Source organism: Pipistrellus hanaki (assembly GCF_964339955.1).
Source record: "Pipistrellus hanaki genome assembly, chromosome: 3".
Lineage (NCBI taxonomy): Eukaryota > Metazoa > Chordata > Mammalia > Chiroptera > Vespertilionidae > Pipistrellus > Pipistrellus hanaki.
This window is the reverse complement of record NC_140505.1, coordinates 67,031,785-67,059,368: the sequence shown is the minus strand read 5'-3', so window position 1 is coordinate 67,059,368 and position 27,584 is coordinate 67,031,785. Positions and strand designations below refer to the sequence as shown.

At 39.9% G+C, this 27,584-nt stretch overlaps 1 protein-coding gene across 3 annotated transcripts in view; it reads right to left on the bottom strand.

Moving 5' to 3' along the window:
- Positions 1 to 27,584, bottom strand: part of DIAPH3 (diaphanous related formin 3) — a 479,703-nt gene that overhangs the window by 306,200 nt on the left and 145,919 nt on the right. For all 3 annotated transcript variants that reach the window (XM_084876736.1, XM_084876737.1, XM_084876738.1), the window contains 6 exons: positions 17,703 to 17,813; positions 17,304 to 17,422; positions 16,421 to 16,537; positions 11,853 to 11,971; positions 9,527 to 9,591; positions 1,285 to 1,389 (listed from right to left, as the gene is read on the bottom strand). In XM_084876736.1, coding sequence (XP_084732862.1) covers positions 1,285 to 1,389; positions 9,527 to 9,591; positions 11,853 to 11,971; positions 16,421 to 16,537; positions 17,304 to 17,422; positions 17,703 to 17,813 — 636 coding nt within the window. The remainder of the gene's footprint in view (positions 1 to 1,284; positions 1,390 to 9,526; positions 9,592 to 11,852; positions 11,972 to 16,420; positions 16,538 to 17,303; positions 17,423 to 17,702; positions 17,814 to 27,584) is intronic.

Here is a 27,584-nt window from a genome sequence, read left to right as displayed (position 1 = left end):
AATGTATTATTAGCTAGAACGGGAAAAACTTGTCATAAATATTTCAGCCATTGTCTATAACTCTATATGAAATAAAATATACAACCAAACATTTCTTTTAATATGATAAACAGGGAACCATCTGAGAAGTATGAGAAAGTTCAATAAACTGTTCTCCTTTCTTTTTATGCACTAAAGAAAAAAAATAATTGAGAATAATTTATTTGTAGATAGAAGTTTTTAATTTTTACTTCTCACCCGAGAATACTGACTGGAGGGAGAGGAAGAGGGGGAAGAGGAGGAAGAGGAGGGAGTGAGAGGGAGAGTTACAGGAGCAGTCAAAAACCACCATTGAATGTCTCCCATAACTGCCCCAGCCGTGGACGGAACCTGCAACCCTTTGGTGTACAAAATGACACTCCAACCAACTCCAGCCAGGGCTGGAGCTTTAAGGTTTTTTTTAATTGAACATTAAAAAATAGCTCTTCCTTAGGGTATCTTCGGACAGCTTCTGTAACAAACTATCCACTAAGTATTCAAAAGAAAAAAAAATTGCCAATAATAGGAAGTAGAATACTAATATACAAAATAGTATATCTGAGACTATTTTAGTATAACCATAAATTAGGATAAAATGATATTAATTGTTCATCATCCTATATATAAATCTCCACGACGAAATTTACCCATGAATATTCTATTTCCCCATCTTCATCCATTTAAGATAAGTAGAGGATGATTTTCTTGCTATCTAAAAGGTTTTATGTGTAGAGTGTGTGTATGAGCTATCTGCTTCACAATCCAGATTTGCTCTCTCTCTCTTTTTTTTTTTTTTGGTCATGTTTTAAATCTGTTTACTTTTGGAAATTGAAAAATTATCAGAAAATGTTCTCATTCAGCTAGAGGTTATCTTTCACTGCAAGGTACCCATAAGCTTAAGGTTTTGAAAAATAAGTAACTTGAGCAATAATTTCCTGTAGTAGGATAAAGATCAGTGATGAATGACAAATCTAAGATGAAAAGACTTTCTTACCCTTCGTGTTTAATTACTTAGGAAATGTGACATTACGAAAATCAAATGAAACATAAGGAAGCAGATTGGTTAGTGACAGTTTAGACATCCTTAAAAAAGCAAATTGAAAAGAGTAGAAAAATAAATTTTCTAAATATACATACATACATATAAAAATACTATGAAAACATACAAGTGAAATTAAAGATTTTAATGCTGTGAAGATATGGCATGACCTTTGTGCCCCTAGTGAGCTTTTAATACTAAATTCCTCTGGATAGATGGTATTTTACCTGAGACTTGAAAGCCTGTAACTCTGCTTGAAGCTCATTAATCTCTGCCTCTTTTTTCTGCAATTGAGCCTGAGTTTCTTGGTGGTCGGTAAACTCTTTTTCAAACTGGAAAAAAAAAAAAAAAAAGAGAGAGAGAGAGAGAGAGAGAGAGATGAAAATAAAAAGCACTTTTTTTTTTTTTTTACAGAAATACAACTCTAATCATGTCAGAAGAACATAAATTTTTATGAAAGGAATGGTAGATTTTTCCTTGTCACCCACAGCCTTTCTTGAAGTTCTACCAAAATCATTTGCAAGGCAGCAGACAAAGGCAGAGATAAGAGTCTGTGACCTTCTCTCAGCAGAGGAAACTGGCCTATAGTTATTTGCAACCCTGTCTTTTTTCTTCAAAGTCCCTAAGTTTCATTGTGATTTTGTGCAAAAATATAGAGAGCAAACCATTGCACTGAGTTTCCTAACCCCTACCTGCAAAAATGTATACTTAAAATTTACCTAAAGTTTATCAAAAAGACTTAAAAAATTCCCATTTTAATATTTTTTATTTATGAATAAATAACTCTTATTTTATAAATGCATCAATTACTTAGTTTTTTCTTACAGCATCAGGAGATTTAAGGATCCTGATGAAGGCTCTAAACTTCCACCATTTAAGAAAATAAAGTCTGTTTTATTTATCATTAATCTGTTGGAGATTAATCTTTGGGAGATTAAGGATGAATTAATCTTTCAAAGTCCCTAGTGGGAGAAAGATAAATGGTAAAATTTGGCAAATCCAATGAGTTTTTAAGTTTATATAGCCACTCATCGTAAGTTCCCATCTTGCATTCAAATATCTTACTATCAATATGACTGAAACGCCTCTCCTAATAGAGGTAAATTTAAATATGGTATTGTCTCATAATCAGAAACAATATTTGACACTTTTTAAAAAATGGGGAGGGGGGCCAAGACAGATTCGGCTCAATGGATAGAGAGTCGGCTTGGGGACTAAAGGGTCCCGGGTTCGATTCTGGTCAAGGGCATGTACCTTGGTTGCGGGCATATCCCCAGTAGGGGGTGTGCAAGAGGCAGCTGATTGATGGCTCTCTCTCATCGATGTTTCTAACTCTCTATCTCTCTCCCTTCCTCTCTGTACAAAATCAATAAAATATATATTTTTTTAAATGGGGAAGGGGATGCCAATCAGTTAAAAATAATGCTACTGTTTCACAAATGTAGCCTGAAACTTTAAAATATAGTCATACCTCAATAAGGAAAATGACAATATAGAACTCCACAGTTAACAAAGAGCTGCATGAATTCTGTGCTTAACAGAGCCAGTTACAAGTCCCTCATCAGACAGACAGGAAGTAAAAGATGTGAGATTAAAGCCAGATTGTGTCTTTAAAGTTTGAGTTATTTAGATGAAGCCACACTGCCTTCCTACAATTGATGTTCAGATAATGCTTTACAGCTTTTTAATAGACTTTATTTTTAGAGCAGTTTTAGGTTCAGCACAAAATAGGCAAGTTTCTGAGATTTCCCACAGGTACCCCTGCCCGACACATTTTGCCTCCCCCATGTTCTACAGAATTGGAAGTACAAAAATAAGCACTTTTGTATTTTATCACAAAAACAAATATGAAATAAATATTACAATTCTCATTATAAGTTAGAAGACTAAATCTCAGACACATGATCCTCTCATTCTAAATCTTGTGTTATTTTATAGAGATAACAAAAACTACTAGGAAAAAAGACACGATATAAATATCCTTTACCTCTCCCAAATAATATCAGCATTATCACTCCTACTACTACTGCAGCTACTCTAAACCCCTCCTATCATTAATAATTTTAAAAAGATACTAATCTTGCCCTGGCCAGTGTGTCTCAGTTGGTTAGTGTTATCCTATGTGTGCAATGAAGGGTCTCAGGTTCTATTCCCAGTTAGGGCTCAAACCCACGTTGCGGGTTTAATCAATTAATCTCTCTCTCCCTCCCTCTCTCCTCCCCCTCCCCCCTCTTCTCTCCCTAAGCTTTGAGGATTAAAAAAAAAAAAAAGATACTAACTTAAACCTAATAAAATAACTAATGTACAAGCCATAGCATGCTTAGATATCAGAGGATAAGTAACCGAAAGACCTCCTGTCACCCAGGGATTCCACAGGAATGGCTAAGTCAATTGTGCTCAGGGTTCTGTTGCACTGTGAACTTCTCTGTCCTTTGACTGACCCCATGTCACCTAACTAATCTTATTTTTTGCCTCAAAGGCAAGCTCATTAAACAGTATTCCTACTCCATACTCACATTTCTGATCTGTTGAACTTCATTAACTTCATTATCCACTACAACTAAGCTATCATTCTTTCACTCTAAAAACTATACACCTGCACTTCTCCCAGCTCATCTTGCTTGACTTCTCTATAGCTGTGCTATTTAATAGGGTAGCTGCTAGCCACAGGAATAAATGTAAATCTAATTCAAATCAAATAAAGTTAAATTTTTAGTTCCTCATTCACACTAGCCATTTTATAAGGGCACAATGGGAACATTTGATTGATAGCTACTGTGTGGAACAATCCTATCTAATAAAGAGGAAACATGCTAATTGACCTCACAAAGATGGTGGCACCCACAGCCAATAAGGAGGGAATATGTTAATTGAATGCCACACCATCAAAGATGCCTGTGCCCTAGTCACAAGATAGTGATGCCCAGTCTCCTCAGCCCCTCTGGGGCAGCAGACACATGGCATGGCCAAGCCCGCTCCCAGGCGAGTCCGACCGCTCCACGTGCCTGCCTCTAGAGGCGCCCAGTTCCCTCAGGTCCCTAGCTGCCCAGGCTGGCCTGAGGCACAGGCAAGAAGCCTCAGATGGCAGCTGCCCAGCCAATGCCCAAGGCCCAGGCAAGCCTCGGATGGTGGCTACCCAGCTACTCAGGGCTGCCTGAGGCTCAGGTTACCAGAGCCGGGTGAGATTTGTGCTGCCAGCAGTGGCAGCAGCAGAAGTGTGATGGGGGCATCACCTTCCTCTGACTGCCGGGTCACCTTCCACCCCTGAAGGTTCCCAGACTGTGAGAGGGGGCAGGCCTGGCTGAGGAACAACCCCTCCAGTGCATGAATATTCATGCACCGAGCCTCTAGTACAGATTATAAAACATTATCATCATTCCTATCTAAAACATAAATTCTTACAAACTTGACCCTATGTTCTATCTCCCTTCCCCTGTATGTTCCATTGTAACACACTCGTCTGGTCCTCCTAATTCATTGACTGCTCCTACCAGTTCTATATGACTCCCTACTCTTTAATCCAACCCTTCAATGCTGCCATTGTACTGGACTCCTCCCTCACCCTCTGCTGGACTCACATCACATTTTTCATTGGATACTATCTTCCACACCCATATGCTTCCATCACCATTCTTATATTGATGGTTTCCAAATTCTGCTACATAGCTCAGTTTCTCCCCTGAATTCCAGACTACTTATCAGTCCTTAAATGTATTTTCAACTTCTTGATGAACATTTTTCAAGATAAACAAAAAATACAGTATTTTCAAGGCCAATATTATCTTCTCCCTACATATTTTGTTTTGTTTTGAAAACCGATATTCTTTCTAAAAAACAGCTCAAATGACATGGACACGTTGCCCTTAAACCTTCTTCACTTGCTTCATTATAAAGGACATATTCATTAACTTAATATCTAAGAACCCTCCAGCATATGGCCCCAGACTACCTATTTTCCATTATGCAAAAAATATCTAATAGCATGCCTATGATGCATCCCTCAGAGTGGTAGGGGCTAGAAATATAAAGTCGAACAGAATATGGTCATTGCTTTTAGTGAGTATAATGTCTGGTGACAAAGTAAAAGTAAACAAGCCAAAAACCTATACAAATTACCAGCAATAAAGACAGACAGACAGACAGACAGTGAATAATTCCTGGAGGAAGCATGTTGGACACAGGTTTGAAGAACTTGAATAGTTAGCTGACAAGTGCAGCTAACATTTCAAATAGAGGAACTAGGGTTGGATGACAAGCAATCCCTTATAAGGGCCCAAAAAGTTGTGAGAACAAACTGCAGGAGGTGAAGCTAGCAATGTACACAGAAATGGAATTGTTGAAAGCAGTTTTACAATAAATCAAAAAGTGTTTTCTTTTTCCTAAAACAACATGAAGAGCTAGTAAAGTATCTATAATAATAAGAGCACAGTATGCTAATTAGACTGGTTGTCCTTCTGGGACTGTGAGGGAAGCCCACGTCTGGGTGTCAGAGGGAAGCCGGTGCCAGCAGCCAGGGAGGGAAGACCTGCTCTTGCATGTATTTCATGCATTGGGCCTCTAGTTTACAATAAGAAAATAACAATCAAATTTGCATTTTATAAAACGCAGCCAGTAGGAAGTTTGGAAGATGGACTGAAAGAGAAACAGTAGAGGCAAGAAAATGAGTTGAGGGGCTACAACAGTTATCCAAGTCAACTAAAGGCCTGTGTGAATAAAGGTAGAAGATAGGATAATGAAAAGGACATGAAGCAAAATATTTTTACAGAATTCAAAAAAGTGTCTGACTGAATGAAGAAAATGCATGAGGGAACATGATGATGACCATGGTATTGTGCTGCATGACAAGCTGCAAAGTGTTATAATTTGATGGGAAAGATGAGGATTTAAAATGCAGGGTGAAGAGGCATTTTTAGGCACAAGAAAGATGAATTTGGTTTAGAGAATGTTCAGCTTGAGTTACCTATAATAAAGTCAAGCCTTACCTAATTTTGCTCAGTGGTTAGAACATCACCCTCAGACTGAAAGGTTGTGAGCTTGATTCTGGTCAAGGGCACATACCTCGGCTGGTCAGGCCAAGTGTGGGATGCAACCAATCCATGTGTCTCTCTCACATGAATGTTTTTCTCTCTGTGACTCTCCTACTCCCTTCTACTCACTCTAAAATCAATGGGGGAAAATGCCTTCATGTGAGGACTAACAACAAAAAGAAATACAAATTTTATGCATGTCTCCTTGTTATCCCACCTTGTTGCTTCATATGTATCCGTTAGGACTAACACTTCCTTGGGTAAGTCTTCCCTCCCCACCCAAGATTAGGTGAGGAGTGCTTCCTATAGGCTTATATACCATACAGGGTTTTCTATCCTAATAATTAAAATGATATACAAATATCAAAATGTAGTATCACACACCTCAACAACATTCACTAATCTAGAAGTTCATTAGTAGTGAAAAATCTTTATTTTACTCATCACCTTTCCAATGCTGTAATTCATAATTAAACTCAATATATATTTGTTGAATGCACTAAGGAGCTGATTCCTGTCCAATCTTCCTTTACATGTTAAATAAATAAGTCACTATCTGTCAAATAATAAAGCCCCTGCAATTTCCCAGCACCAAAAACTTTGAGAACTCATTTTCTCTATTCTCCTTTTGATAACTGCTCAGTTGATGTTTACTGTTACATAAAAAGAAATAGAAAAATTAAATTCTTATGGGAGTAAGAATGAAATAGTCTTTTTCACAATATAAATTTGTACACTTTCATATTTCATAGGCCTTAGAATATTCAAAAAATAAAGAATTGTGCAGGGAAACACAGATAAAACTAACAAAACAATTAGTCACATTTAGTACACATTAACAGAATTTAATAAATTAACTTGGCCATATTGAAAGTATCCTTATCATTACCAAAGAGAAAGATATCTAGATGCTCCCTTACAAGAGGATCAGACAAAATGTAAACTTTGATTTAACATTTTTATAATATCTATAGTCAAATCACAGTAGCCTAGGGGATAAAAAGAGTCTATATTAAAGACGTACTTTATAAAAACTGATACGATAGCCATCCAAAGAGAGTTACCAGAGCAATATTATGCTTACAATATTACACGCAAAAAAATGTCAAGAAACACAGTTAAGGTTGAGGCTCTGCTTAATTTCATCCCCTAGGGTAAATGTATTAGTGCATCTGTACAAGAAGGTTGATAATTCAATATTCTCTGTGTACTTTCTGACATTTCTGGTCTTCATTTTTCAAATTTATGCACCAAATAAAGAATGTGTCTAGCAACTAGGATAGCTTCCTGCCTAAAGCTAAGTATTTACATGTGTCCTTATAAAGCTATCAGAAAGAAGTTCTTGCTGATATATACAAAATGTTATGGCAGTAGAAATCTTTTATGGAGCAAACAATATTTTCTGAATATACCTAAAACACATAACTTTGACTAAAACGAGACAACTAACCTTGAACAAGGTCTTTCTTCTACTTACATTTAAAGCTTACAATTTTAAAACAATGTATTGAGGAAGTTATCATATTTTACACCACTCATATAGGCTATATAACTAAAAATTATTATAAAAGCAAATTTATGCTATCTGGGATACAACCCAATTAAGTACCTGAAAGTGTCCTACTATTTTTCCAATGAAGAGTAAAAATTCTAACTGAACTTTGAATATAAAATTGATGGGGTGATGGGGTCATTTGGTAACACAGACATCTGTCAACTATAATAGTTAATTTAAATGATCCATATTTAAATGACCCCCATTGTGAATATCTTATTCACAGCTGTAATCCTAGCCTGTAACCAAAAGTCTGAGATATAACACCCTCTCAGTAAATGTTTGGTGAGCCTTAGAACAGTTTAGGAAATTTACAAAGTTTTTTGTAAGTTACTGTTAACCTATGAAAAAGTGCCTATCATTTGCAGTTAACTTTTATCTTACAAGTTTATAAAAATGTGCAGTTTTTTTCGAGATTTATTTAGGACCAAATACAACAAAAATGTAGATTGTGAGGCATGGGGCCTAACACATAGTAAATGTTCATGTTCATCAAGGTGGTTGTAGTATAATTATTATTATTTCTTCGATGTAAGAAACTAGTCCTATGAATTCAAATCAGAGTGAATACCTAAAATGTTAAGACAACAAACCCCACCCCACCCCCAGCCCAAAAAAAAGACAGAGAAAGTGTAATGGGTAATTGCTAAGCAAAACACCATCTTAAAGAAAGAAAAGTGAGGAATGGATGGCAAGATAATTAGTGATACTATTAGGCTGAAATAAATGAAATTGACAATATTTGATATATTTAACCTATGAAAATTATAATTTTATATGGCTCAACCTGATCTAAAATGAAATAGCTTTAATCAGAACAGCAAGTAGCCCTAGCTGGTTTTGCTCAGTGGATTGAGTCGCAGCCTATGGTCTGAAGGGTCCCAGGTTCCATTTCAGTCAAGGGCATATGCCCAGGTTGCAGGCTCAGTGCTCAATAGGAGGTGTACAAGAGGCAGCCAATCAATGTTTCTCTCTCATTGATGTTTCTATCTCTCCCTTTCTCTCCTTTACTCTTTAAAATTAATAAAAATGTATTTTTTAAAAGAATACATTAGTCAACACTCAAATTTTATTTTAAAAAAAGTAAAATTAAACTTTCTTTTAAATTTTTCAGATATAATTTCAATCCTAAGTGCTGAAAATATATGATTTCTTGAAAAATACATCCATCTTAAAATTCTGACTACATACACTTTGTTCAAGCATTCATTCATTCAAAAATATTTTTTTTAGTTCTTAAGCCAGGAATCATTCTTGGTGCTGAATAGTGAATAAAGCAAACAAAAAAAAAAATCCCTCTTCAAATTTACTCTTGAGAGATTAAGAGACAATACATTCATATACATACATATAAATACATAATAAACTATGTACCCTGTAAGCTAATAAATACAACAAAAGAGAAACAATAAAAGCAGGATTGGGAGGGTCAGGATTGAGTGGGGGATAAATATAATCGTTTAGAAATGCTCTTTGGAGGATGGCATTTGTGCAAATATCTAAAGGAGGTAAAGAAGAAAGTGGTAGCCTAGCCAGAGTGTCTCAATGGTTGTGTGTCGACTTATGAACCAGGAGGTCACAGTTCAATTCCCAGTCTGGGCACATGCCTGGGTTGTGGGCTTGGTCCCCAGTAGAGGGTATGCAGGAGGCAGCCATTTAATGATTCTCTCTCATCATTGATGTTTCTCTCTCTCCATCTCCCTTCCTCTCTTAAATATACATATACATATATATATATATATATATATATATATATATATATATATATATATATTTGTATTTTTTTTAAGAAAAACAAGAAAGTTGCAACAACAAGCAAAGACTCTAAGGCAGAGCATATGTGCAGCAGTTCCCCAAATAGTAAAACAAATAATAAAAGTCACTCACTTTCTTGTAAAATTCTGATGCTTTCTCTTCAGACTCTTCTACTTTCACTTGATCTATGCAAATATCTAAAATTCCAAAGATATGAAATTTTAAATTGCAGTCCTTCTCAAATTCATTATGACTTTAAAAGTTTAGAAAGACATAAAAAAGCATCAGAAAGATTTAGAACAGTGCTAGTAATGAAATAAGCAAAGTATAGAAACATATTATAATGTTGGAATAAAGAAGAATTTTCTAAGCATAATAACAAGGCCATAAAACATAAAGGGAAAGACAAACCCTACCACAATTTTAAACTATTAGGCAAGAAGATGAGGAAGTTCAACTAAAACATTCAATACTGAAAGATTTCTATCATCAGTCGATAAATATTTTGAAGAAGAGATGATATCCAACAGAAGATAGGAAAATGGGCCATAGTAATGAACAGAAAGTTAAGAATAATAAAAACAAAAATTGCCGAAACTGGTTTGGCTCAATGGATAGAGCATTGGCTTGGAGACTGAAGGGTCCCAGGTTCGATTCCGGTCAAGGGCATGTACCTTGGTTGCGAGCATATCCCCAGTAGTGGGTGTGCAAGAGGCAGCTGATCAATGATTCTCTCTCATCAATGTTTCTAATTCTCTATCTCTCTCCCTTCCTCTCTGTACAAAATCAATAAAATATATATTTTTTTTAAATTGCTAAAACAAATGAATAAATATTTTATTTTCCCTAACGATATGAAAATATAAAATTTTTAATAAGAAATAGCAAAGATTAAATAATCCATAATGCCAAACTTGGAGGTGGCACAGAGAAACCAAATTGCCAACATAATAAAAGTATGTATAAGTAAGAAACTTCATAGTATAAGCAATTCTATTTCTAGAATTTTGTCTTTAAGAAGGAATAGTGATTAAAATAATTAACATTAGGCTCTCACTGCTGTGGCTCAGTTGAATGAAGCATCATCCCATGCACACACAGGTTATTGGTTCAATTTCTGCTAAGGGAACATGCCCAGATTGTGGGTTCAATCCCTAGTGGGGGCACATACAGGAGGCAACTGATGGATCAATTGATCTTTCTCTCATATCTTGCTTTATCTATCTTTGTAAGATTACCCAAACATCCTCATGTTTTCCAAAATATATGTATATATAGGGTGTCCCAAAAAATTGTATGCATACTTTAACAGCTGAAAGCTAAGATTGCCTTTATAATTATTCAAAGTGTGTGCATGGATTTCCCAAAATGTATTACATCCCTTTTATTTTTTAATGAAAATAATATATGAACATCGCTTTCAAAACATTACAGAGGGGCTTCTAATGAAAAGTAATAGTGAACCAATTCAACTGCAATGAAAAGTGAACCCCACTGCCTAAATGGGATCTCTTTTAGCTCTTTCTGTTTTAGATTATTCTGGTGATTAGTTTCTAACTCTAAACAAAATATTTATACTATTATTTCTTAACATATCTATTTAAGACATTATAGATAACTTCCTGCTATAAAAGAAGGAAACTATTATCCCTATCTAATCCCAATATTGGTAATTTTACTTTCTAAATTGCCTGGCTCCATAGTACTAAATAAAAACTTAAACTTCTGATTCCTGTTACACTGTGTCTCTTAATTTTCACTATAATACATGAAGTTATCAGTGCCCTTTACTTTCCAATCAATATCTGTCTCCTAAACTGTCCAACCTTGTATCTTCTCTCATCTGTTCATATCCACACAGTCTGTATTTGTGTCGTTCAGTGCCTATAAACTTATTCTAAACATTTAATATCAATAAATAAAATAATTTCATTATAACTATATAAATGTTTCATTTATATAGCCAAATTATGTTCAAATACATATTTCCTTTCTATGTCCTATATTCAGTAAGTGCTAAATGTCTAAAACACTCATTAACTCAAGAATGTCCAGGAATAAATTTTCTTTTCAGATACTATCTGAAAATCATTCCACATTTTGAAATTTTACTTGAATGCTTGAATTTTATCATTGGTAACAAATGTTATCACTCATTTTCCTTATAGTATAGACACACTTCATTTCATTTTTAAGAAAGTAGGTGCTGCTCTAGCCCATTTGACTCAGTGGATTGAGCGGCAACCCACAGACTGTAAGGTCCCAAGTTCGATTACAGACAACCCAGTGAAAAAAGACAAATAATGTTTTAATATTATGAAAATAGATTTAACTATTAGAACCCCTAGAAAAGATATCAAGGCCCTCAGTAGTCTACAGGCCCCACTATGAGAACAAATACTCTAGAGCTAATCTAGGAGGTTAAGAGACAACATTTAAATAATAGAGGGATACTCACCAACAAATTGACTTAAATCTAAATCTAGTCTTTTTCGGTATGTGAAGTCTGGATCCATTCCATCTCTATGTAATACAATCTGAGATACACACTCATCAATTAATTTGAAGTACTGTTGCCTAAATCAAGAAAAAGAGTGTATATTGAATTAATTAGTGTAATTTTACATTGAAAATATTTGGTAAGTTTGATTTCAAGTTTAATCATTTACTTTGTATAGTTTCAATAGATAACATAACAGATTTAACATGGGAGTATCAGTAAATACAATTACCCTATCACTTTCCTCCTAATGATTTTGAGACACTCTATTTTTATTATGTTTTTGCAAATATAGTGTGCTTTAAAGATGGTTTTCTTTTTTTAAAATATATTTTATTGATTTTTTACAGAGAGGAAGGGAGAGGGATAGAGAATTAGAAACATCAATGAGAGAGAGACATCTATCAGCTGCCTCCTGCACACCCCCTACTGGGGATGTGCCCACAACCAAGGTACATGCCCTTGACCAGAATCGAACCTGGAACCTTTCAGTCCACAGGCCGATGTTCTATCCACTGAGCCAAATCGGTTTCAGCGAGATGATTTTCTTATATAAGTCAGAATCTTGACTTAGTAGGCAGTAAAAGAGAGACTATTAAGATAACCTGAGATATGTGCTCAAAAGAAGTCCTCAATAAAGATCATCAACCAACCACTCTACCATACTGAAATAGCTACCATTGGTTTGTTTTACTAACATGAATAAAACAAAGCAAATTTCTAAAATTTTCTCTCGAAAGTTCTTCAAACCATACATTTTAGAATGTATATGGAACCAAATTAACAAATGATACTATGACTTATATACAATATTCAAATAAATAATTCTTAGTCAAAAAAAGCTAGAAAAATTTAGTATAACAATTTTGTCCAAAAAATTAACTAAAATGCCCAAAAAGGTTCATGTTTGATTACAGTCCAGTCCACTCAATGTGTATAATAAGCTAAAGAACATCCCTTCAAACTCAAGCCAACACATGTGAAAGAAACATATAGAATACTTTACATAAACAAAACAAACTAAAGTGATAGACAGGATGGGCAATATTCTAATAAGGTACAGTCCATCCCCAGCTACTCTCCACCCCAATAACTAATTTCTTCCCTCGATGTCTTTTTGCATACATTTCCTCTCCAAACTTCCTTTACCATCTATATGATGGCCTCTCTAGCAACTTGGGCTTTCCTTCTCTGTAAACTGCCCTTAACCAACTTACCCTACACATAATAAACCATCCATTGCATGATATATATATATTTTTTAATTAAGTACTTGAGTTATGGCTAGGAAATAATTCAGAGCCAAGACTCTAACTACAAGGGAACATTTATTTGGTAAAATCACAGGTAAAGGAAGGGCCCTTAGAGCTTGGGAGGGAGGAAGGTAATGGTGACATGCCTGGCGGTGGGAGAAGGCCCAGGTGTGCTCTGTGAGGGAGAGTACCAACAATAAGATTTACTACAGCTTAACATTAGCAAAAAGACTATTGCTCATTAATTATCAAAATAAAAATGTTCAAGTCACCATTTCTGGATACAAACAAAACAAGAAGGTATTATCAACTGCTTTCAAAAAATAATTTCTCACTCTCTAATATTTTAGCCATAATCACACTTAAGGTACATAAATTGCACACATATTTGTATCTATGGAAAATTTAGATGATCCACTTCCATTTTTTTTTTTTACTCATTCAATGCTATTCTAATGCTGTTTCAATAACAATAATATTTTAATTGACACAACGAGCTACTTATGACATTGAAAGAAAAATCAGTTCAGTTATTATTTTCCCTCCTCCACACACCCAACCATGAGCTCGTTTATGATATAGCTGAAATTTTGGGCAAAAACTCTTTCAGCAAGGCAAAACTAGCAGAGAATAATATACATCTGATTTCCAGAAATGTAATTAAGAAAATAATCTCTATAAGTGATATCAATAAGTTAGTGTATGTCAGAGGAATATGGGAAAACCTTAATTAAGAGACTAACACAACTGTTATTATATACTGATAAAAAGCCCTATTAGAAGATATTTTAAAATCATATTCACTTTCTCTGTAATATTTTTACAGAATATCAGAAATTATCTCCTATGCACACTCAGCTAGCATAGTATTCTACACATGGAAAGCCACTAATTTTTGTTGCAGTACTGAATTTGAGCTCCTCCTCCACCTTCCAATTATCATACTGAATTTATTTTTCTTGGTTGGCAAGGGCTTCCTTGGTATACCACCTCCAATCAAGATCCCTTACAATAAAATTTCCTTATGTTCTAAATGTAAAAGTGAAGAAATATTCTAATTTTCTTATCTACTAACTAGTGTTCCAGTGCACAGATTTGTACACATTGAAAAAAAATTAATTAGAAATATTTTAATATCGCAATTCGCCCTTTCTCTATAATAAAAGTGTCAACCGAATTCATGATTGACAATGGCAGATCAAAACAAACACATGTGATTGGCGCCAGCAAGAGCTTTATATGTATCGAAAATGTGCGAGCCAACTTCGCTATATAAACTTGCTTAATTAGACCTGCTTTCTGATTTAGCTAAACTTTTTCCAGCCCAGTGAAGCACCCCAACTTCTCTCTCAGGTAATTGTCAGCAACACAGTAGTAAATATTAATACAAAACAGATTATTATTGTAGATTATACAGGGAGAACAAAGGATAAAATATTTAACTGTAGCAGTGTTTGACTATATTCTGCACAGTGAGAAAAGCTGAAGTTATTTTCAAGGTCCACCATTTCTTACTTCTCTTCAGTTGGGTCAAATTTCTAAACTTTCTAAATATCCATTTTCTGGCTAATGAAAATAAAATAGGATTCCACGGAGTCTCCAATCTACCTACTCTAGGACTTCTGTGAGGATCAAATGAGAGAAGGCACGTTCAAATGCTTCACAGACATTTGGTTAAACTGTAAAATGTTTGCACCTGGCTATAAAGCAAGTCAGATTCCTGAAGAAACTCTAAGAAGGCTAGTTGCTAGGTAGATGAAATCAGCGTTGCTAAGTGATGTCATTACCTGGCGCCCACAGTGACCTTTTCTGGGCTGGGCTGGGCTAGGCTGTGGGTCTCATTTTGCACCATGGGTCTTGGCAGTATTGGCTGCAATTTGGTATGGTCTTGCTCTGGGGTGGTGGCAGGGCCTGTGTCCCACTTGGGGGAAGCCGAGTGCTGGTTTGTCAGAGCCAAGTCCATGGTGCTGTTTATTTTTAAATTACCAATGTGTGCCATGGCAGCTCCTGAGTTGAGTGCCTGCCCACTGACAATCAGTGCGCATCATAGCTACCAGTCGGATGGACACCTAGCCTTTTATATATAGATTCTTTTAAATGAGATTACTTTGCATTCTGAAATCCATTTATTCAGCACCTAATCTATTTATTAAAAAACTAAATGAATTGTTTATTTCAATTAAACTATTTCATAAAAATAGTTTCTAATGTTCAATAAACAAAATATGTTCAGATATTGGAAGACTTCTGAAATGTAAAATCTAGGTCCATCTGAGATAATAATACCAAAAAGAAGGTAAGACCACAAGATTCATAGAATTGTACACCAAAGAGAGTCAATTTTCCTATGTGTAAATAAGAAAATGAATGTATGACAAAAATGCTATGTGAATGGACATAATTCTAACTTAATCTTGTTATAAATGCATAACCTCTTTATAAGAACAAAAATAATACACCCAGAGGACAGGGCCTAAATGAGAAATTTCTAGCAAATCCTTCAAGACTCACGGTATTTGAGAATGCAATTTCAGCAAAGTTATAATTGGTGGCAACATAAATGGATTTATAGTCAAAGATCTCAACTTCCCTCATAAAATACTAATAAAAGCAAAAAAAGAATATTGAGAACGTTTATTGAGCACACAGCAGGTGCCAGGTATTTGGCTAGGAGTTTTACCCATATTACTGTATTTCATTTTCATAGCAAGCCAGACAAGTCAGGTGCTAATGTCCACATATAGTTACATATAGGTAAGGTATAAACAGGAAAAGCAATGTGTTAATAAGGTCAAGATGGTTAAGACAAATGATTAAAAGTCATTTGTCTTGCTTTTCTAATACATGAGCAATGTTAAGCAAACCAATAGTATTAAGGCACTGTCTACCTACTTAATAAAAGCAAAATTTAAGTGCTCTTCATGTAACTTATAAAAAGAAACTCATCAACATTTCTGCCACCTAAACACTAACCAGAAAATATTATCCATCACATGATAAATTAGTATTTTGTTGCTAGTTTGCATTTTTATTCAGATGAAAAGGTATAAACAAGACTGCACTGGAACTTAAAAAAATAATAGTAATATCATTTTACCATTATCTATCTTAATATATGCCCAGATGAAACATCACATTCTATGAATGAGTATTATGATAAAAAAAAAAAAAACTTTAAAATTATTTGCTTGCCCAAACCAAACATCGGGTGAATTTCACAATTAATAGAATTTTATCAGTAAAATAAAACATTAGAACATAACTTCCTCTTACCTTATAAAACAATCATTTCGAATGAGTAAAAGATGCTGAAGAATAGAAATAAAATATTTCTCTGCTCTAGTTTCCTTAACTGTGCTCCACACCATGTTGTAAACATCATATGCTTCAGTAAATTAATTAAGGAATATGTGGATTTATTTATCTTTTACACTGAACTGAAATAATATGACAGAGTCTGCTCTGTAAGACTTCTAAAGATTATTGTGTATCTCACCCTAAAATAGGCATCATGCATACCAACCTGTAATCAAACAAGGTTAGTTAGAACTGAGAGTAGAGAGAATTGTATGTAAATGACAACCCAACACTTCTTGGCTTCTCCTCTACAATTTAACCAATCTCCCTCTCTAGAGTCAAGATGCTACTGGAAGACAGTACAATGGGCAGCTGGCTGTTGATTACAGTATTGGGTCTGGGAGAAGCCTCCATGAAGGACAGGAATCTGGCAAATGTCTGGGACAACAAAACATGTGCAGACCCACAGAGTTCACAAAGGCCCATATGAGTATGTACCCAGGATGTAGGGCAAGAGCTAACCAACAGGCTATGATCCCCTAATTCCTAATGCTGGAAGCATCAAAGGAGGGGAGGTACCAAACATAAAAAAGAAGAACCAACAAATTACACACAAAAACATAAGACACTAATCTAACTGAAGTCAACTGTATATTGTAACATCCAATTACTTATGTGTGTACTCATAAAAAAATCACATATTAATTACATAATAAAAATTTATATAATTATCCTCATTCACAAAGGCTTGAATTTATATTGTTTAGTTAGAAGTTTACTATTTTATGGAATAAGGTTGGTTTGTTCGGATTTAGCAGTAATTTTACATATCTGGGTAGATTTTAGAACAAAAGGATATTCAAATTCAACTTTAATATCTTGCAGACGATGAGAGAGTTCAATCAAATCTTCTTCCTTATGCTCATCAAAAACTTTAAGTTGGATATCCAGGCCATCATTCTTAATGCATTTTAAATTCTAGAGATAACAAATAGAAACTATGATAAACTTTTTATCCATAATGCAAAAAATTAAATAAAAACATAAACAATAAACAAACCACTCAATTTGATTTTTATAACATTCAAACATTTAAAGTGTTACTCAAAAATCTTATCTAGCTTTTAAAAATAAATTTTAATATTCAAGCCTTTTTCCCTCACAGATAAATTATTCTTGAAAGTAATTTACCTACATTTCCCCCTACTCAAGTACTCCTCTAATTTAAATATTAATAAGGAGACTGCAGAGCACTTACTGGCAATATCTCTTTCAATCCACAACGCATAAATTCATTTCTGATGTGAAGCCGAAAGTCCAGATCATCAGGAGATGTAATAAGGGCATTGATGAGCTGCATACATGCTACCTGCAATATATTACACAGCCATAGTTAGACTTGTATTCCAACATTTAAAAAGAGTAACAGAACCAAAACATCAAGGTTTTGTTCCAAATATTATCAAATATGTTCTTTCACAGGAGAATCTATCAAAGCAATAATGCTTATGTAAAATACTTTAGTAAATTCATTAATGGTGGAACAACCTGTCTCTGACGTGCATTGACCACCAAGGGGCAGACGCTCAACGCAGGAGCTGGGTGCACAGCTGGCGAGTGCATTGGCAGTGTTGGGAGCCTCTCCTGCCTGTGAAGCAGCACTAAGGATGTCCAGGGGGAGCAGGCCTAAGCCATCAGTCAGACATCCCCTAAGGGCTCCCAGACTGCAAGAGGGCACAGGATAGAATTGTACACCAAAGAGTATGAATTTTGTGCACCAGGCCTCTAGTAAATTATATAAGAATTATAGTTTCAGGAGGATCCAAGATGGCTGCTCGGGTATGCACCTAGCCGCAGCAGCTCACAACAATTTCAAGGGAATACAACTAAAATGTAGAGTGGACATTGCCCAGAGCTACAGGTAGTCGACTGACTGAAAACTCTACAATAGGAAGGAGGGAGAAAACCAGAAGGAAAATCAGAGGAGCTGAAAAAAAGCCTAAGGTACGGAGACATGCGGCGCACTCGCACGCACACGCGCGCGGAGAGGTCGCAGCCGGAGAGGAGGAGAGGGCTGGGTGCTGCCTGGCGTTCCCTAGCAGGAAGGAAATAGAACCCCCAGCCTGGGCTGAACCCCCGAACCGGCAGCGCTGAGCCCCAAGTTATGGGCCAGACCCTGGGGACCCAGGCTCCGGCAGGGGGAGACAATCCCAGGGACGGCGAAAGGCGGGGCCCCCGGAGTCGCGCGCACATGGCGCACAGAGGACTGAATGTTGACTCTGATGCTGGATTACCCTAGCCGGAAGAAACAAAGCCTCCGGCGGCAGCTCTGAGCCTCAGTCCGGACCGCCCCGAACTCCAGGTCTGGGTCAGTCCCTGGGGACCCAGGCTCGGGCAGGGGGAGACAGAGCTGTGAGGTGGAGTCCTGGGAGCGCGGCGAAAGACCGAGCCCCAGGAGTCGCGCACACTGTGCGCAGAGGACAGTCTGTTGACTCTGATCCTGGACTCCCCTAGTGGGAGGGAGAAAGAAAGCTCCAGACTGGAGGAACGCGACATGGAGCAAGAGCCCCTGCTGGACACCGGCCAGCCGGGCGCCAGCAAGGAGCCAGGCGACGGGGCCCCCAGGGGGGGGGGTGCCCCTGAGCCTTCGACTGCTGAGCGCAGGCAACGGAGCCAAGGACGGGGGCTGCTTCCTGGGCGGCGCCGACCCCGGCAACAGGCTGGAGCAGCGCGGGAGCCCTCAGAGAACAAAGGGGTGCCACAGGCCAACCTGCTGAGCTCCCAGGACAAGGAGGAAGAAACCAAAGAAGTTCTCAATGTGAAGAAATCAAGTGAGAGCAAATGATAGTAAAATTACTTAAGAAAGAATACAAAGCAGATCTTGAAAAATCAAAGACTAAGTCAGAACTCAACGCACCAGCCAACATTGCAACATAAATGCGTTTGGTTTTTTTTTTTTTAAAAAAAGAAAAAAAGAAAAAAAAAAAAGAGAAAAAAGGGACAGAATGTTGGAACAGCGGCGACCAGGCCTAGAGTGGCCAGGCACAAGGCAGTGGCAGCTGGGCCCGGAGCAGCAGTGGCCAGGCCCCAGAGCAGCAACAGCCAGAACAAGAGCATCAACGGCCAGCACTGGAGCAGCCAGACCTGGGGAAGTGGCAGCCAGGCCTGAGGCAGAGGCGGCCAAGCCCAGGGTGGCCAGTCCAGGAACACCCAGACACGGAATGGCTGGGCCCGGAGAAGCCGGGCCCAGAGCAGCCGGGTTGGGAGCAGCCAGGCCCAGAACAGCAGTAGCCAAGCACAGAGCATCCAGGCTGGGAGCAGTGGCGGCCAGGCTGGGAGCGGCCAGGCCCGGAGCAGCTGGGTCTGGTGTGGCCAGGCCTGGAGCAGCGGCTGCCAGGCTGGGAGCGGCCAGGCCCAGAGCAACAGCTGCCAGGCTGGGAGCGGCCAGGCCCGGAGCAGCCGGGTCTGGTGCGGCCAGGCCCGGAGCAGCAGCTGCCAGGCTGGGAGCGGCCAGGCCCGGTGCAGCGACTGCCAGGCTGGGAGCGGCCAGGCCCGGAGCAGCCGGGTTTGGTGCGGCCAGGCCCGGAGCAGTGGCTGCCAGGCTGGGAGTGGCCAGGCCCAGAGCAACAGCTGCCAGGCTGGGAGCGGCCAGACCCGGAGCAGCCGGGTCTGGTGCGGCCAGGCCCGGAGCAGCGAATGCCAGGCTGGGAGCGGCCAGGCCCGGAGCAGCCGGGTCTGGTGCGGCCAGGCCCGGAGCAGTGGCTGCCAGGCTGGGAGCGGCCAGGCCCGGAGCAGCCGGGTCTTGTGCGGCCAGGCCCGGAGCAGTGGCTGCCAGGCTGGGAGTGGCCAGGCCCAGAGCAACAGCTGCCAGGCTGGGAGCGGCCAGGCCCGGAGCAGCCGGGTCTGGTGCGGCCAGGCCCGAAGCAGCGAATGCCAGGCTGGGAGCGGCCAGGCCCGGAGCAGCCGGGTCTGGTGCGGCCAGGCCCGGAGCAGTGGCTGCCAGGCTGGGAGCGGCCAGGCCCGGAGCAGCGGCTGCCAGGCTGGGAGCGGCCAGGCCCGGAGCAGCCGGGTCTGGTGCGGCCAGGCCCGGAGCAGCGAATGCCAGGCTGGGAGTGGCCAGGCCCAGAGCAACAGCTGCCAGGCTGGGAGCGGCCAGGCCCGGAGCAGCCGGGTCTGGTGCGGCCAGGCCCGGAGCAGCGAATGCCAGGCTGAGAGCGGCCAGGCCCGGAGCAGCCGGGTCTGGTGCGGCCAGGCCCGGAGCAGTGGCTGCCAGGCTGGGAGCGGCCAGGCCCGGAGCAGCCGGGTCTTGTGCGGCCAGGCCCGGAGCAGTGGCTGCCAGGCTGGGAGTGGCCAGGCCCAGAGCAACAGCTGCCAGGCTGGGAGCGGCCAGGCCCGGAGCAGCCGGGTCTGGTGCGGCCAGGCCCGAAGCAGCGAATGCCAGGCTGGGAGCGGCCAGGCCCGGAGCAGCCGGGTCTGGTGCGGCCAGGCCCGGAGCAGTGGCTGCCAGGCTGGGAGCGGCCAGGCCCGGAGCAGCGGCTGCCAGGCTGGGAGCGGCCAGGCCCGGAGCAGCCGGGTCTGGTGCGGCCAGGCCCGGAGCAGCGAATGCCAGGCTGGGAGTGGCCAGGCCCAGAGCAACAGCTGCCAGGCTGGGAGCGGCCAGGCCCGGAGCAGCCGGGTCTGGTGCGGCCAGGCCCGGAGCAGCGAATGCCAGGCTGGGAGCGGCCAGGCCCGGAGCAGCCGGGTCTGGTGCGGCCAGGCCCGGAGCAGTGGCTGCCAGGCTGGGAGCGGCCAGGCCCGGAGCAGCGGCTGCCAGGCTGGGAGCGGCCAGGCCCGGAGCGGCCAGGCCCGGAGCAGTGGCTGCCAGGCTGGGAGCGGCCAGGCCCAAAGCAGCCGGGTCTGGTGAGGCTAGGCCCGGAGCAGTGGCTGCCAGGCTGGGAGCGGCCAGGCCCGGAGCAGCGGCTGCCAGGCTGGGAGCGGCCAGGCCCGGAGCAGCCGGGTCTGGTGCGGCCAGGCCCGGAGCAGTGGCTGCCAGGCTGGGAGTGGCCAGGCCTGGAGAAGCGGCTGCCAGGCTGGGAGCGGCCAGGCCCGGAGCAGCCGGGTCTGGTGCGGCCAGGCCAGGACCAGCAGCTGCCAGGCTGGGAGCGGCCAGGCCAGGAGCAGCGGCTGCCAGGCTGGGAGCGGCCAGGCCCGGAGCAGCCGGGTCTGGTGCGGCCAGGCCAAAAGCAGCGAATGCCAGGCTGGGAGTGGCCAGGCCCGGAGCAGCAGCTGCCAGGCTGGGAGCGGCCAGGCCCGGAGCATCCGGGTCTGGTGCGGCCAGGCCCGGAGCAGTGGCTGCCGGGCTGGGAGCGGCCAGGCCCGGAGCAGCGGCTGACAGGCTGGGAGCGGCCAGGCCTGGAGCGGCCGGGACCGGAGCAACCGGTCCCAGAGCAGCCGGGTCGGGTGCGGCCAGGCCTGTAGCAGCAACAGCCAAGTCCAGAGCAACTAGGTCGGGAGCGGCAGTGACCAGACCCGGAGCAGCTGGTTGTGGAACGAACCAGAGCAACAGAGGCCAGGCCCGGAGCAGCCAGGCCCGAAACAGCTCGCTCCTCGCCTGTACCTGCCCACGGCTGCCTCTCAGACATGGCTGGAAACTTTTGCGGGAACTTGAGGGTCTGCTGAATCAAGTGATGAAGGCTTAGATCTGGATGTGTTGAGTTAGTATAGCGCTGGGGTGTTGATCTGTGAGTGCCTTGGGTGGGGTCTGGATGAGGCTGGTTGACCTATTTGAAAATGTCTTTTGTGTGAAGTGTATCATTGGGCATGTGGAGGTATTATTGATATGAGAAAATGCTAAGTAACAGATTTACTATCTGAAAAGGGATTTACTATAGGGGAAAGGGAGGGAGGAAGAGACTGAACATAAACTGTGCACCTATGGATGAGGACAATGGGGGATGGGGAGGGGGCGGAGGGTGGGGTGGGAACCTGGTGGAGGGGGGAAGAAATGAGGAACCTTTGTAATAATATGAACAATAAAGATTGATTTAAAAAAAAAATAAAATAAAATAAAAAAAATAAAGACCTAAAAAAAAAAAAAAAAAAAAAAAAAAAAAGAATTATAGTTTCAGTGGAGTTTCTTGTTTTTCAGGTAGTACAAGGTCCTTGTGGGAGAACAGAGGTGGGGAAACATTAGGCGTTGGCACTATTAGATAGAAAATTTACTCTAATCAAAGTTAATGTCTTGTTCAAAAATGTCACTTCACACACATATAACACAAACTGAACACATCCTAGTTGAAAAACTATAAATCTCAAATAAATGGCTAACACATAAAATAGGATAAGATAATTTTCCATCATCAAGAGAGATCCTAAGCCCCAAAGATTTCAAAGTCAATAAGTATCCTGAATCTGGTTGATGGGGTTATTACAATCAAAAATACATTAGGAACACTACACAATTAATTAATAAAAGTAAATTTACCAGACAATGGTTCTTACACTTTGGCAAAAGTTCAAAATTACTGTTATCACAAAACCATAAAGAAATAATATAACTAAAATTATTTATTCTTTAGTATATACTTAAATGATAAAAATAAATAAAATTTCACTTGATGTTTAACACTCCAACTTTCAACCTCTCCATTTTTTAAAAACCTGGCCTGAAACATATGGTTCATCATCTAAAATCCATATAATGGAAGCAAGAGAGATTGTCTCTAGAGAAGCAAAAGTATGCTTTGCAGTTATTTTTTCTTAGTCTACATTCTACCAAAGTCTAGCAAGAATAACAGGCCTACTGATCAATGTTTAACCTCATGCTGTTCCCTAAATTGTCCTTTCTCTATCCCTTAAGGCAAGGTTTATATGAATTTAAAATGCCATTTTTGGATTAAGACACCAATGGGGGGTCTCAGTCCCTGCTGGTTGAAATATATAGTAATTGTCGTATTTTATATCTAACTGTTAAAATCTAACCAGTATCCTTCTACTGTCAAAACTTAAGACTGTTTAACGTAGAGGTAGAAAATGTGCCAGAAGAGAGTAAAAAAGGGAGGGAAAAAATTTTTTTAAATAAAAAACTTTAAAAAGAATCAATCTTTCCAGTAGATGGTCACTGAAGTGTAACCAGTTGATGTGAAAAGGTCAACTTTAAAATGCTTTCCACTTCCTTGATAGTCATTACCTAGTACCCACAATGTTTTTCTTGGCAATACTGTATAAATTTAAAGGATCACAAAGAGCATTTAAATAATATTTCTGTACATTCAAAGAAATTATATCAGTGTTAGTCAACAAGTTTCTGGAAAAGAAGAAAATTAATGGCCACTCAAACAAAGCCACAAAAATTAGCAGCAAATATCACCTAAATAGAATTTTAATACCATGTTTCCCTGAAAATAAAACATCCTCCGAAAATAAGACCTACTTACCGGTTTCCTTCTGAGTGAAATATAAGGCATCCCCCCAAAAATAAGGCCCCCCCTAGGCTCTGTCTCAGAATGCTATTGCTAAACATGAGAGATTTGGTCCACTGATTCTGAAAGAAATGGAGTCATAAGAAATTCACCAGGAAACTCAGGAATTGGATTGTTATGATGATGTTCCAAAAGATGATGACATGATTGTCATTGAATAAATGAGTAAATTCTTGATACTGTAGGATTCACAGTTTGTCTGGTTTGTGTTGACAACTACCGTACTACCGTACCGTATACAGGTAATAAATTTCCTTTATTTTCATTTAACAATAAATGTGTACCGTATTCTTCTTTATGGAAAAATAAGACATCCCCTGAAAATAAGACCTAGTGCATCTTTGGGAGCAAAAATTAATATAAGACACTGTCTTATTTTCGAGGAAACAGGGTATGTGTAGAGAAATAATAGCATGAAATTTAGGAGAAAGAAAAGAATAATAGAAAGTACTTCTAGGAAACATTCTAAAAGGCAATTCAACATAAAAGGAAAAATAGGAAATTCACTTAAGTTGAAATGAATTCAGTTCTATAAAATTTCCTTTTCCCAATTCAAAAAATTTGCCATCATGACCTACAACCACTTTGATTATTTTATAATAATTATGCAACATGTCTATAAATATATAAACAAAAGATATTATTTCCTTACAGATATAAGAAATTCTATAATCAAACTAAAGTCTAAGGAATCCCTTCTTTATTTTTTCTTTTTCTTTTTTCTTTATTGATTAAGGTATTACATATGTGTCCTTATACCTAGATTGCCCCCCACCTCCACGCTCATGCCATCGCCCCCCTGTTGTCTATGTCCATAGGTTAGGCTTATATGCATGCATACAAGTCCTTTGGCTGATCTCTCCCCTTTAACTCCACCCTCCCCTACCTTCCCTCTGGTGCTTGACAGTCTGATCAATACTTCTCTATCTCTGGATCTTGTCTTTGTTCATCGATTTATGTTGTTCATTACAGTCCACAAATGAGTGAAATCATGTGATATTTATCTTTTTCTGACTGGCTTATTTCACTTAGCACAATGCTCTCCAGATCCATCCATACTGTTGCAAATGGTAGGAGTTCCTTCCATTATATAGCAGTGTAGTATTCCATTGTGTAGATGTACCACTGTTTTTTAATCCACTTATCTACTGATGGGCAGTTAAGACTGTTTCCAAATCTTAACTATGGTAAATTGTGCTACTATGAACATAGGGGTGTATATATCCTTTCTGATTGGTGTTTCTAGTTTCTTGGGTTATATTCCTAGAAATGGTATTACTGGGTCAAATGGAAGTTCCATTTTTAGTTTTTGAGGAAACTCCATACTGTTCTCCACAGTGGCTGCATCAGTCTGCATTCCCACCAGCAGTGCAATGAAGTTTCCTTTTTCTCTGCTTCCTCACCAGCACTTGTCCTTTGTTGACTTGTTGATGATAGCCACTCTGACAGGTGTGAAATGATACCACATTGTCCTTCTGATTTGCATCTCGCAGATGATTAGTGACTTTGAGCATGTTTTCATGTCTCTTGACCTTTCTTATATCCTCTTTCGAAAAGTATCACTTATGTACAAGAGTTCCTCCTTTTAACATATATACTGTTGTATCGCATCATTTCACACTGATACAGCATTACCAGTAGCACTAGTTGCCAAATCAATTCCAAGAGACAAGGAAGAAGTTTCATGAACTACAAAAGTAAACAAGACATGTTTCCCGCCCAAATGTAAGTAAATAGGTACTGTGATTAAAAATATGCTACATACTATGAGAGATATGTTCTTTATATAATGGGAATACATAAAATATGTGAAAACAAGGACACTTTAGTAATGGCATAGACTCCTAAGGTTTAACAGGAAGACAGACTGATGAAGAGGAGGATTAAGATGTTGCCAGAAGAGGAATTAACATGTTCAAGGACATGGGCTCTTTTGTTGAATTACAAGAAATTCAGATTTCCTAAGCAGTTTGTAGGGTGGGAAAGAGGTGAGCGGGGGAAGCCATGGAGATAAGGCTAGACACAGAGATAGGTCAGATGAGGCACCACCTTGTGTGCCAAGTCAGAAAATTCAGATGCAATGAAAAATAGCAGAAATCATAAAGGATTTTATGCAAAGAGTCAATAATATATGCGATAGATACAAGTTAAGAAGCTATTGCAGAAGTAACTTTGATAGGCAGCTAAGGGAGGGCTTGAACATTTGAAATATAAAGAGAAAAACATATTTGATGTGATGGCTGGGGCAGAGGAAATGAATTTACAAGAGGCCTGCACCCTTTGTTGTTCAAGTGGATAGGAAGTGGTATTTACAGAGATATAAATGCAAGGAGAGTAACAAGTTTTAGATAAGAATAGAATAAATCCCACTTTTAAAATTGTGCAACTGAAATTAACAAAAATTAGTTATTGAGTATCTACCCTGTGTCACTTGGGGATATTAACAGACGTGTAAGGAAATAATAAGTGAGATGTTCGTGATAAAGAATTAATCACCATATTCTGCCTGATGTTCCAAAAACATAGCATATGATCTCCATTAATTTGCATTATGCCCTACTAATTGCTTCAGTAGCAGTTCTGGAACTGAGCAGAGTAAGAAAACAAAGAGTTTCTGTCCTCCTTAAGATTAACTAAAGATTCTATCTTTGGACATCAAATTATAGTTCACTTTCTATTTTATTAGCTCATGCATTTCATTCCTTCAAAGCCTATTTATGGTGCCCACTATGTATCAAACACTGTTCTTTATGCTAGGGATACAACTATTAAAAATAACACAACAACACATAGAAATCTCTCTAAGAGACAGAGAGGAGTCAAGATCTGACTCCAAGTTTTTGTGCCTAAGCAATTCAAAGAATGTAACTGTCATTTACCAAGAAGGGAAAGACCATGGGAGAAATAGGCTTGGGAAGATAGATCAGGAGTTCATTTCTGGAAATATTAAATGGGAAATATCTATTTGTGATTTTTCTCAAGAGTGGCGAAGAAAATTGGTCACAGGAAACTCTAGTTCAAGAAAGAGATCATCATAGCAAAAGTATATAAACACCAAGATTTTAGATGGATCAACTAGGTCAGCGGTCACCAATCTTTTGGACCTCACCTGACCACCAGTGGTCCGCAGATCACCAGTTGGCGACTGCTGCTCCAAAAGTTTCCTTAAACCAGAAGTTGCCAACCTATTGGACCCCATGGACCACCAGTTGGCAACCACTGATCTAGGGGGTAGTGGAGAAATAGAAAAAAATGACATACAGGAACTGATAGGGGCATTTCAGTTGTAGGTTTCAATTTGTAGGTTAAGGAAATAAAGTGAAAAGCCAGTAGTGAAGTAGAAGAAAAAGAGATTTTCGACATAAGTGGCATTCTGAAAGTATGGGAAGGCATTATCTCAACAGGGAGAGTGACCAACTGAGTCAAATGCTCTAACATAGGGGCGTCGAACTCAATCAGAGAAGGGGCCAAAATCTAAAATCCAGCCTAAATCGCGGGCCGAATGGTTTACTGAACAGTCATAAACTGACAATGTCATAAACTGACAGCGGAGTGCAGTGATGACAGCGCGGTGCGGGCCACATTGCAAGGCCTGGTGGGCTGGATTTGGCCCGCGGGCCTTGTGTTTGACATATGTGCTCTAACAGGTCAAACAAGATGACTAATCAATTACCACTGCA